At 34.6% G+C, this 13,130-nt stretch overlaps 1 protein-coding gene across 1 annotated transcript; it reads left to right on the forward strand.

The window, feature by feature from the left end:
* Window positions 1-8,896: 8,896 nt before the first annotated feature.
* LOC111437638 (polyadenylate-binding protein-interacting protein 9-like) lies at window positions 8,897-12,541 on the forward strand. Its single transcript, XM_023075702.1, has 10 exons — window positions 8,897-9,523; window positions 10,490-10,606; window positions 10,697-10,744; window positions 10,974-11,046; window positions 11,138-11,250; window positions 11,368-11,427; window positions 11,827-11,874; window positions 11,964-12,032; window positions 12,115-12,176; window positions 12,255-12,541. Exons 1-10 carry the CDS (start codon window positions 9,260-9,262, stop codon window positions 12,319-12,321), a joined length of 921 nt encoding a protein of 306 aa, XP_022931470.1. The 5' UTR covers window positions 8,897-9,259; the 3' UTR covers window positions 12,322-12,541.
* Window positions 12,542-13,130: the final 589 nt, after the last annotated feature.

A 13,130-nucleotide genomic window follows, 5' to 3' on the forward strand; every position in this document is an offset into this window, starting at 1 on the left:
TACAGTTTATTTTTATAAATTTTAGAAATGTGATTACCGATGTCCACTCGATATGTCAAAAATAATTAGTCAAACCGACCAAAAATCCAACTTAAAATAATTCAATTTGAATGTTTTATTTATATATTTATATTTATATTTTGTGGTAGGACCAAACATTTGGTGCAGCCAGCGGTGAGACAAAGATATTTCTCCAGCTATATCATAATTGATGGATTCCGACCAACTAACTTAACCAGAATAACTGCCAACGATTTGGCAACTAACTTACCGCTCATAATATCCAAGTAATTAATTAACTAATTCTCCGCTATAGTTTTCGAGATTAAGTTCTTAAAAAACGTTAAACCAGACATAATTCAACCGTAAATTGACATGTATTATTTTTCGTAAAGTTTAAGATTTACGTCTTCGTATTTCACTTGTTATACTAAAAGACGTCCCTGAAAAACGTCGGTTATTTACTCTCATGCTATGTATTTTAATTTAAACCGAACAGATTAAATATGATATTTTGTTGCTTATTTTTTATGATTCATAATTCTTTTTTACTTCATAATAAAAAAGTCGAAAACCCTTATGTACATCGATAAAAAATCTATAGATATAATAGAAATATACGTTTCTAATATTATATTTATACTTACTTTATTATTTTTTTAATGGTTTTCCACCGTTTTAAATTTTAAGATGCTGTAAAAAAATATATATTTACTTTAATCGCGAGTCCAAAGAGGGTGAAATGGTATGTTTTTACTTTGAAAAAGTTGGGTAAATTTCACTTGCAAAGGAAAGAGGGGAAAATGCAATGTTTTTGCAAAGTAAAAAATGTGAAACATGCTAATAATAAAAAAATCCGACTTAACGAGCTACGTTAAATGAATAAAGAGTTTTCAAACGCCCTTTATAATATATAACTTAAAAAATAACATATTATATATAATTTTCAAACACGCGTGAAACATGTTTCGAACGACTCCATAGAAGAAGTATTCATATGACTTGGTGACTCGGCCGACCACTACATAAATAAAGAGATCCATATACCAGTTATGAGCGATAGTGAAGCTGTTAGAGGCGAAACAAAAATCGAATGGACTAATTCGCCTTCCTTCATGTTGTAGCCTTAGCCTATCGACGAGTCTTGCTAATAGGTCACACTTTGGCCAAGTATCCTATAAAGAGACTCCCGAGAGCCAAAAGGATTAAAGGAATGGTCATAGGAATGGGCGCATCATAACATCTTACGATGTCTCGCTAGAAATGTTAGAAAAAGTGAACGAAAAGAATCCGAAAGGAAAGAGTTTTGTACTCGATGGTGAGGAGACCAATATAATAGGTTAAATCAAGGACTGGATTGAATAGGCAGTATTTCATGGGTCTTAGCTTCAGAATATTCAGACGAAAAATTAAGAAACTGAACTTCAACCCGGACATTTTCTTTTTTGTAACACTTTAGTTGACAGTGAAAGCTATCTGAGTCAGATTTCAAATGAGTATCCCCAGCGGTTCCGTTTCGGGTAGGCTGGTGCCGGTCCCCGAACAACCCAATTCAAATTGAGTTGAATTCTAATTTTTGAAAACTAAAAATTTGATTTGTCGGTTACAATCGGACTCAACTCTACCTAATTTTAAAATCGTTATCAAACGTTTGTAGCAGATGTTAGTGATACATTGTAATAAGATTTCTATCTCCTTCTGCGAATTAAAATATATATCATCGACAAATATTATTTTAATTAAATCCTAATTCTTCGAAAATATTTGAATTAATTAATCCATAGCTCAAACATTAAAAAGTTCAAAGGGGCCATCCCAAAATCCACTTTAGAGAAAGGCATTAGACAATAAGACAAGCTAAAAAGCTTAGCTATTTGTGTCGGAGAGAAGCAAAGAGACCAAGTCGTCTAGAACTCTGATGTGCCATTCTTTCTATCACAAACACGTCCCTCTTACTATCATTGTTGTGATAGAGAATCATGAGCGGGTTCATCTCGAACGACTTGACACAAATCTCTCTCTTACTCATCATGGTTATGATAGAGAATCATGAGCGGGTTCATTTCGAACAACTTGACACGAATCTCTCTCTTACTCATCATTGTTGTGATAGAGAATCATAAGCTGGTTCATCTCGAACGTTCAAGAGAAAACGACGTTGTCACAACATGACTGATAACTTCTCGATAACAATAGATAGTAGATGCAAAACCCTACATAATCTAAGATAATGCTCTACTATTTCTGTGTCGTAACGTACCACTTTAAAAGTTTGTCAGTTATATTATAATAGTTTTCTCGAATAATTTTCAAACACGCTACAGGTGGAAAAAGAAACCGACCATTTGAATTAAAAAAATAAAAAGAAATAAAGAAATAAAAAGTTTAATCTGTCAAAACAAAAGGAGGAATTTGGTTTCTTTTTTTCTTCTTTGGGCAAACCCATTTCCCAAAGAAACAAAATGAACACCGAACAAGTCAGCACCGACATGGACACTTACGGTCGGGTAAAGACATTTCACAATCATCGTACCTTTGATTCTTCTTTGCATTATTGTTTCATTGTAACTCTCTCTCTCTCAATTAATCCATGGCCACTTGGACCTCTCCCCTACTTCCTTCTTACCCGTTTCGTTTGATTGTCTTGATTCGAATGAATTTAGCTCACCACGTCGTTATAACTTTATGATCTCTTTGTGTGATGCCCCACATTGGTTGGGGGAGAAGAACAAACCATCATTTATAAGGGTGTGAAAACCTTCTTTTAGCAGACGCGTTTTAAAAACTTAAGCCCGAAAGGAAAAGCCCAAAGAGGATAATATCCGCTAGTGGTGGATCTGGATTGTTATAATGGTATCAGAGCCAGACACCAGACAATGTGTCAGCCTTCTCGTTGTTCCCCAAAGGGGAAGAGACACGAAGTGGTGTGCCAATAAGGATGCTGGGCTCCAAAGGGAGGTGGATTTGGAAGCGGTCCCACATCAATTGGAGGAAGGAAAGAGTGGCAGCGAGGACGCTGGGCCCCGAAGGGGGGTGAATTGTGATGTCCCACATTGGTTGGGAAGGAGAACAAACCACCATTTATAAAGGAAAGACTTTTAAAGTTTTGAGGGGAAGTTCAAAAGGGAAAGTCCGGAGAAGACAATATCTGCTAGGGGAAGTTTGAAATTACCTATAAGTATCATTTTTTACGTCATGTTTAATTATTAAAGATGGGTATTTGAAAAAGTAAGCCAACGACATACATAACGTTTTAGAATGAGAATTTGAACAATTCATCATAAATTTAGGGTTTCGTCGAAGCTTACGAGTATGATTGAAATGGTAAAGATGTTCCCATATAATTGGGGGTTGGGGATAAGGCATTACAAGTGGGTTTGGTTCATGTTTGGGTCCCATTCCATAGTTGTGGTTGGAGGATAAAATGGATGGTTGAATGTGAAAGAAATGAGAATTGTTTACTTAAGGGAATAAAGAAGATGGTATTAGAATGTGTTGGTTGGCCCTAGTTTGAGCATGGTCAAATCAAATAGGGTAGTCTTTGGGGCATGCCCAACCCCTTTTCTCTTTGCTATGCCTCCCTTTGAGCTTATCCAAACTCATCTCCTATGCATTTAGGACCATATATATGTCTTAGATGCAACAAATATTTATCTCTTTCAATCCAACATCATATCTATTTTAGTACACTATACAACCACCTTATTTTTCTCAAACATCACATCGTCTCCTCTTTACCGATCTTTTGAGCTTATCCAAACGACCCTCTCTCTGAATATATCATGACTCATGTTTAGAATATATTGTAACTCTTTTATGTTACATCTGTGGGAGAAGGAAACGAAGCGTCAATGAGGATGCTGGCTCCTAAGAGGGTGGATTGTGAGATCCCACATCGATTGGAGAAGAGGATGAAACCTGAATTGCAAACTCCAAAGAGGACAATACCTGCTGGTGGTTGGCTTGGATTGTTACGTTCTATTTCTTAATGTCCAAGATTTGGAATTCGAATTCGATACTTATTGGCCTCGACATTTTTCTATATTCCCAGCGACGTGACCACGTCATCTACATATCTTGAATGGTTTCTAAAAATGAAGATTATTCTCACAAACCAACCAAAGTCATTTTAACATGTTTTGTTCTCACCCACGTAGAAATATTCCTATAAGGTCTCTTAGTGTGAGATCCCACATCGGTTGTAGAGGGGAACAAAGCATTCTGTATTATAAGGGTGTGAAACCTCTCCCTAACAGACACGTTTTAAAATTGTGAGACTGATGACGATACGTTATGGGTCAAAGCGGACAATATCTACTAGCGGCAGGCTTGAGTTATTACACTCAACCTACAATTTCTCCAAGCTAAACACATTTAACAAAGAATTCTTATGATTGAGTCATTCAAAAAAACATATTATTAATATATTGTTAGGTTATAGAGAGTGCTGCTTATGAGTAAAAAGATATATCTGGTAAACCTATATATGGTAGATAGTTATATACAGTAGATTGTTATATGGGATAAAGCTATATATAGTAAGCTAAACCACATATATATATATATATATATATCCCTCAGGCACACATTTCCATATTTTCTGTATTCTCTGTATTCTCTCTTACGATACATATCGGTAGTCATCAATACAGAACCTTTAGCCAATATTCTCCTTGCATTTTCTCTATCATGTTCTTTGTGTGCATCTAGATCGAGTATGTGCGTTGTTGTGCGATCCTAACATATATATAACAACTATCAATTCTTTTTATTGACCATAACTTCACAGACTCATAATCACTCTTATTCGAATGTAGTCTTGATTCATTCATGGTCTACATGGATATTATTTCAATATTATGCATTTGTGAATGCATCTCTCTCTCCCTCTTTGATTATATCATAAGATATTTAGAATAATGTCTCATTTTAGATGTGTATAATGATTATGCAATTTTATTTTATGAATCTACCAACGTGTGAGGAAGCATCAAGTATAAACGTATCTTGCTAAAGATGAACACAAAGATTATATATTTTGTGATTATCATGTTTTTTTTTTAATAAATTGATAAACTTTATGATTTTGGTTCACATTTGATAAGAACAACTATTTTCCACGCATGTTAAAAATTGAAAATGTTTGACTATATATTCAACGGTCATCCATTTAATTATGGATTAATTTAGAAAAAACATGGTGTTGACCACGTTTATATCCTTTTACTAGTTGACCATAAGATTTTTAAAATAAATAAATAATAAATAAAACCCATCTTTTCAACAACTCTAAACAATTTCACACTTGCCCTTTAAAAATATATAATAAATAAATAAATAAATAGAAAAAATATATATTAAAACTCACTTAATATTAATAATAATAATAATAATAATAATAATAATGGAAGTGGCTAAAATTGGAATTAATGGGATATAATTTATTTATTTATTTTTGGTGAAACGCATGGGATATAATTTAATTGTTGTCTTAATTAATAATTAGTAATTAGGTTTTTTTAAAAAAAAAACATGAGAATTTTTTTTAACTACATTTTGGTGGTGTGGGTGGGCCCCACGAGTTATGTAGTCAAGGGTTTGATGGCACCATGTTCGCACACGTGTCAAACATAATTTTGACCTAAATTATGGTTTGGTTGACCTCAATTTCACATGGATTGTTTGGCACTACTTTTTTCATATATATTATTTGGAGCACCAATTTATGTCCACCTTTTTATAATGACAAAATTAGCCGAATAGTTACTACTTATACTAATAAGCTATACCTTCGTTTTTTGTGATTCAATTAGAAAAACTATGAAGTCAAACGTGTTTGACTACAATTCTTTAGACTTTTTGCGTTTAGTCAATGTATGTAGAGTGAATTGGACCTTAAAGAACCCTTGTAAGGGCTGCTGTTCGATGGGTACACGAAAATGACATGCTAATAGGATGATTGGGTCGGAACAACTCCTTTTTCAGGGGATTTCTTATAATTTTTTTAGGAATCATATGAGTCACAACAAAACATGCTAAAATGACTCGTGCTAGTCGGTACAAATAAGATTCTCTCTTATAAGAACTTCAGAACAAGTACAAGCAGTTGATGTGGTCATGTTGCAGCAAATTGTAAGTAGCTGATGTGACATGAACGTTACTAATCGTTTAATATATATATATATATATCTAACTCAATAAGTGAAAATATCCATTATTAGAGAAAAAAAAGTTGGTCCAATTTTTTGAGAGATGGGGAATGCATTTTGTCATCACAAATTAAAATTTATATTATATTATATTATTTTATTTTTTTAACAAATAATAATAATAATAAATGAGGAAAAAGACATGAGAGAGAGAGAGGCCTTTTATGTGAACAGTCCAACGGCAAAAACTGCCGCCACGACCAAACTCCGTGAATCACGTGCCGATTCGTGTCCCCTTAACATCTCCGACACCTGATGACGTGTTCATTTGATAAATTCTCATTTGTTCATTCACTTTCCGCCACGTGTCCCCAAGAGATAGATGACTCTGAATGATATTCTATTAATGGTCAAAAAAGTAAATTCCTCTCCTTCTCCTTCCTTTTTCTTTTTTTCTTTTTTCATTTTTTTTCTCTCTTAAAAGAAAAAATAAAATGTCATAATAAATTATAAAAGTATTGACTTTTGGGTTTGCCTTTGCTTTTTATTTTGTATTTTGCTTTAAGGTTACGTCTAAAAAGAGCTTAGTTCATATATTTATGACATTTGTCGGTGTTCCAAATCGCTTCTTTTTCTATTTTTATAAACAATTAAGAAATAAATATATACTTTTTTTAGATAGATATTACCCGTTCATCTCAGTTTCGAAAAAAAAACGAACTTCGATTGCGAAGTTTAAGGCATGTTTTTCGTTTTCGATCGAAGTAGATAGACAATGACAAGACAGCGAAACCTATTAAAAAAAATCCAAAATTTTCTAAATTTTGCATGAAGTTTATACATGAAACGAAACGAGTATGAATTTCTGTTTATTAAAAAATAGTAAAACTCTTATCCTATCGAGATTTATTAGGGTTTGAGAATTGATTTGTCTAACCCTAATTGGTTTGGGTCATTCTAGCTAATGGACAAGAATTACAAATACATTTGGTTAAGATATAATTAGATAGAGCTTATTTGTGATTTTCGTGCTGAACCCGGTAAACGAACAAATAGATCGTCTTTCCATAAATGTTAAACGAAAGTTTTTTTTTTTCCTTAACATGGGTCGAGAAAGTGTCTGATTTCCAACATCTCGTACCATCACTACAATCGACGTATTAAGATCCCTCTCACTGAATCATTACGACTCCTACGTTTTTTGATCAGAATGTTGTTACTCGTTGAATGTCAACAACATGTTGGTTCTTCACAAAGACAGACAAATAGCGAAGAAATACCTACTTTCTTATGATTCGGTTTTATCTGCATATCTCTAAAAAAGTCAAACATACAAAAGATGATGAAGAGTAAGTTTGACTTTTGTATCGAGATAAAAAAAAAAAGTAGAGAGAGAGAGGATCGACATGATAATGCAAGCCCAATTAAGGCCCATGTGGAAAGCCCATTTGAGGGCCCATTACCATTTTATTTTAACTTTGGGCCCATTATTTGAGGCCCATTTAACTTTCTATACAATTTGGGCCTATTATTATTTTATTTTATTTAAGGCCCATTTGAGGGTGGCTTTTAGGAAAAAGACAAAAGTTGGCCCATTATTATTTTATATTTTATTTTCTTTCATTAAATATTCTTGCCAACTTTATATTCATTAAATATTTAATTTATTTTCCAAAAATTTCCAACCAGAATAGACGTTTAAATTCTTATACTCAAAATTATTACATTTAAGTCATTTTAAAAAAAATAATAATTATAATTATTAATGTGTACTTATTTCTTTAAAGTTAGAAGTTCAAATCTTCCTATCATATATCATTTTTATATATTTTTAAAATAAAATATAAAATTTTAAAGTTCAAAACTTTTTTAATTTTAGAGTTATAAATGAAATTGTCGGAATATTTTTAATAATTTAACTTTTTGTCTTTTTTTTTTAATTAAAAAAAAAACTAAACATTTAAAAGCATCTTTTTAAATTTTTATGAATGAAGATAAAACTATTAATATTCTATACCTTTTTATATTCCTTTCATTTATCAATAATTATGTAACTTTTTATATTCCAAACCACTTTTTAAATTCTTATAAATTAAGGTAAATTTATATATTTATATAAAATATTTTATTGATTTAATTCAAACCTTATGTTACGCGAACATTAATGTTAATGTCATGCTTGTCGAAACTCATATGGCGATGTGAGATCTCACAATTCACCCATATACGGGGTTCAGCATTCTTGCTAGTATTTATACCCTATTGGTGTGAGACCCACCAATCCACTCTCCTTCAGGATCTAGCGTCCTTGTAGGCACACTGCCTCATGTTCACTCCATTCGGGGCTTAGCCTCTTCATTGGCACATCGCCTAATGTCTAGCTAGGCACATTGCCTCACGTTCACCCCATTTAGGGCTTAGCTTCTTCATTGACACATCGCCTAATGTCTAGCTAGGCACACTGCCTCATGTTCACCCCATTCAGGGCTTAGCTTCCTGGCACATCGCCTAATGTCTAGCTCTGATACTATTTGTAACGTCTTGAGCCCACCGTTAGTAAATATTGTCGTCTTTAGGTTTCTCTCAAGATTTTTAAAACAACCCTGAGAGAGATGTTGTGGGAGTAACGGATGGAAGCAAAAGGTGGGGAAAGAAAAGAGAAGGGTACGTCAGCATTTACGTTTCTTTTTGTTTGTCCATTTTCTATTCTGAAAAAACGTCCCCACACTCTTCACTCACTTTAAGGCGCACTCTCTCTCTCTCTCTTTTTCTCTCCGAGAAGAGCGAATAAACCCATGAGAGAGTTTGGTATTAGTAGGCCAAACCCAAACCCAAATTACCTCTGTTCTCTCTCTGATCACTCCCCTCAAGAACCCTAAATTCACTTCTTTTTCCAACAAAAAAAAAATAAAAAAAATAAAAAAAAAAACCATTCTTTCTCCCCACCCTCTTCCCATTTCTTGGTTCTCTCAAATGGGTTCTCTTCATTCCGTCTCTTAATCCCAATTTCCACCATACCCATCTGCTGGGATTTTCCAAATGGACTGAGAAACCTGTTCTTCCTCTTTAATTTTCATATTTTTCATATTTCCCTTCTGGGTTTTCATTCTATGGCCGCGGTTGCTGAGAATTCCGGTGAGGCAGCGGCTGCCAAGAATTTTGATCCGCAGATGAAACCCAAATCACAATTTGATGCTAATAACCTCGCTGAAATGTTCAGTAATTTGAACCCTTTGGCTAAGGAGTTTTTCCCTTCCTCTTACTCTCATCATGATCGCCAAGATTTTCAATTCTATTATCAAAACAATACTCGATCGTCGGCCAAAGCCTTTCACGTCGCCGATCAACTGTTGGACGGTGATATCAATCGCAGGGTATTCTCTTTTTTTTTTTTCTTCCCTTGAATTCTTTAATCTGATCTGCTTTTCCTGTTCTTGTTTCGATTTGGGATTTTGGAATTCAACCCATAATTGAAATGCTGGAATTGGATTGAACTATGTTTATGTTTATGTTTAATCCAATGAATTTTATTCTGGGATGTGCTATTAGTATGATTTACTGTCGTTGACCCTGGAAATTCTTGATGATATCTACATTCAATCCATAATTTCATTGCTCGAATCGGTTCGGTCGAATTTTTGTTTGATCTGGGACTGTTTGTTCTTACTGATTGTTTTTCAAGATAAGGTGTATATGTTTAATGCTATGAAGTTTACTTGTGAATTGTTCATTGTTGTGGTTTGTTCAATTCTTCCCTACATTCCCATTTCTCATGCTATTTTGGAGAATCGTTTTCGAAAAAGCTTTTGTGTTCGCCTTCCGATCATCGTTTAGATTGCCTCAGATCTGTTAGTACGACGATAGCTAGTCGTTATCTGCCTGGAATGATGAAGCTAATTAAATTATTATCCGGCTCGATTCGAAAATATAATCAAAATCGATGCTTCATCATATTTCCTTAAGTTCTTATCTCTGTATTAGGCTCTTGAGACCGATAACGTTCTCTACGGTCTGACTCTATTACTATTACCAATATTTGAAGAATGCTTGTCTGAACTGTGGCTTGTCGATAAATAGAACGATAAGAACTAGGACTGTTCCTTTTTCGTAATTCTTGTAACATATTGACCATGTTGAGATTATCGAGCTCCATTGGCATGCTTTCGTATTGGTGGACGCATGATAGCATGTAGTAAAATATTCCTTTCGTATCTCGTAACGCTCTGTTTTGCTCCTATAGGAAAAGAGTTGTGATGCCTTTATAAAATCGTTTAATTTTTAGAATCTTTAAAGGAATGAATCGCCATGAATTCAATTGAATGATATCGAACTTTTTCCAGAGACGAAGCGACTTTAATAACCAGGGGAGAAGAAGAATGAATAACAATAGATCTGTCAGAGCTCAGCAAGAGGAAAGTATAAGGAGGACTGTCTATGTATCTGATATCGATAAGGATGTGAGTATCGGTCATATCTTTACAAGCTTAGCGTCTTCGTTATAATGCTCGAGATTATTTTAGAATGAGACGTTTGTTTCTAAAATCTAGGTCTCTGAAGAGGAGCTCGCCAAGGTATTCAGGGAGTTTTGTGGTTATGTAAGTATTCTCCATCTCTAGAATATTATTTCGCCTCACGTTTGCAGAAAAGAAAGTGTTTTCTGTGTACTTTGACGAGCATGAACTTCGGTCCACTGACTCGAATTAAGTATTCTCCTTTTCTTGAGTTCTTATGCTCGAACGAGGCGCTGATTTGGTTTATATTATTGAATATTCTTCGAAACTTAATCGAAGACGTTGCTTACGTGGAAATTTTATATCGTTAAAGGTTAATGATTGCCGAATATGTGGCGATCCCCATTCAGTTCTTCGTTTTGCTTTTGTGGAGTTTGCTAATGAGCGTAAGTTAATCTTCACACCTTCATGATTTTTTCTGAAAAGAGAAGTATATAAGTTGATCTTACATGCCACCCTGGAATGTTTTGGCAACAGATAGTGCTAGAACAGCCATAGGCCTTAGCGGGACGGTGGTCGGGTCTTATCCAGTTAAGGTATTGCCTTCAAAGACTGCCATTCTTCCTGTGAATCCTACCTTTCTCCCTAAGGTATGGTGTTTCGTGATCTCTTCCTATACGGGTATATTCATATTCTATTCATATTCTCCGTACAAAGTTCTCGTGTAAAACCTGATTCGATCTTTCGTTCTTATACGTTTATTACAGTCAAACGACGAATGGGATATGTGTACAAGAACTATCTACTGCACAAATATTGATAAGAAGGTAAAATCTTCACTTTTTCCCAAACTAAGAAGAAAATTAGTGCATGGATTCCCATAAATCAAGCATCTTCGTTCTTTAATCAATTCTTCTGCTATGGTTTGTGGTAATCGGGGTCGGTTTTCGTAACTTCTTCAACGTGCACTAGCCTTGTGCATATAGAAACATCAAGTCCGTTACTTTTTCTTCGTATCTCTGCTCCGGTGCTGTAGATTTTCTTTTCTAAATCAAGTCTTAGATTATGCAATTACGTAAAATATACCGACTTATTATCTGATGACACGATGGTGCTGATGTTTCCGAATTCGATATCATTTTCTATGCTTCTTGTCCTTCCATACTCCTCGTTCGATCTCCTTCAATCTCAATCCGAGGTCGACAACTCATGTTTTTTGTTTACAGGTATCTCAGGCTGAAGTTAAGAGTTTCTTTGAAACATCTTGTGGTGAGGTAAGATATATAGCTTATACAAAGAGGGCATATTCATGTTGGCACGTTTTCGAAGATTTTAACCGATAAATCTTCCTGTTTGAGCTTAGGTAACTCGCTTGAGGTTGTTGGGGGATCAGCTGCATTCGACCCGTATAGCGTTTGTCGAGTTTGCTATGGTAAGCGTTTTCTTTGCTCTGCTTAGATATTTTGTTGGTTACTTTTTTTTGTACGAACAGCTCTGTTTGTTTGTGTGAACAGGCAGAGACGGCTCTTCAAGCACTGAATTGCAGTGGCATGATCTTGGGATCTCAGCCAATCAGGTCTGGTGAAGCTCTCACTGTTCTAAATATATTGGTTCATACCTTTTTTCACTTACATTGTTTCATGAAAATTTGTAGGGTAAGTCCTTCTAAGACACCGGTTCGGCCACGGGTTACTCGCCCGGGAAGCATGAAGCCATCTTGAACGGGCGAACTCTGAATGTCCCAAGTGTTGGTGGTAAACTTTGATTACAGTAGTTATAAGTATAGGTTGGACAATGAAATTCAGACAAGTTGTGAATTGTTTGAAGTGTTGGTGAAACTTTTAGCTTCTGTGGCTGAACTTGTTCATAACTCTTCTTCAATTGAAGTTCTTCATATCACTGAGTTTCAATCTTAAAAACTGCTAAATGTTTGGTTTCTTTTAAGTGTTTTTTGAGTTATTCTATGGCATGTTAGATTGATATTGTATGGCCTGCTTTTGCTGCTGCTGCTGCTGCTCTGCTTCCATTATCTTCTTGAATGAAGAACCCGAACCTAACAAACACAAATTTGATTCCTTTAGATCGGGAGAGTGGAATGAAACATTCCTTATAAGGGTGTTGAAACCTCTCCCTAATTGACGTGTTTTAAAATCTTGAGAGGAAGCTCGAAAGAGAAAACGTAAAGAGAATGATATTTGCTAGCGATGAGCTTGACTGTTACACTTGCAGAATGATATTGTACTAGCTTCAGAGAAAGATTGTTGAACTATGATGATCGGATTTTCAATGTCATCCATGAAAATATCTTCATAGTGTTTGTTGACGGTATAGACTTTTTTTTTTTTTTTTTTTCGTTGGTCAACTATTGGTCAATCCTTCTCGAGACTTGAATACAAACACCCATAATAAAAAATTTATTTCTTATTAAAAATTGGGAAATTGATTAAAGATTTCTTAGAAGGAACTAAGAGGTAAGATGGGAATGCAGAATGAAATAGAAGGCGAGAACGGGAATAGAGAAGGTTTCTCC

Source organism: Cucurbita moschata, unplaced genomic scaffold (genome assembly GCF_002738365.1).
Source record: "Cucurbita moschata cultivar Rifu unplaced genomic scaffold, Cmos_1.0 Cmo_Scf00064, whole genome shotgun sequence".
In the NCBI taxonomy this organism is placed as follows: Eukaryota; Viridiplantae; Streptophyta; class Magnoliopsida; order Cucurbitales; family Cucurbitaceae; genus Cucurbita; species Cucurbita moschata.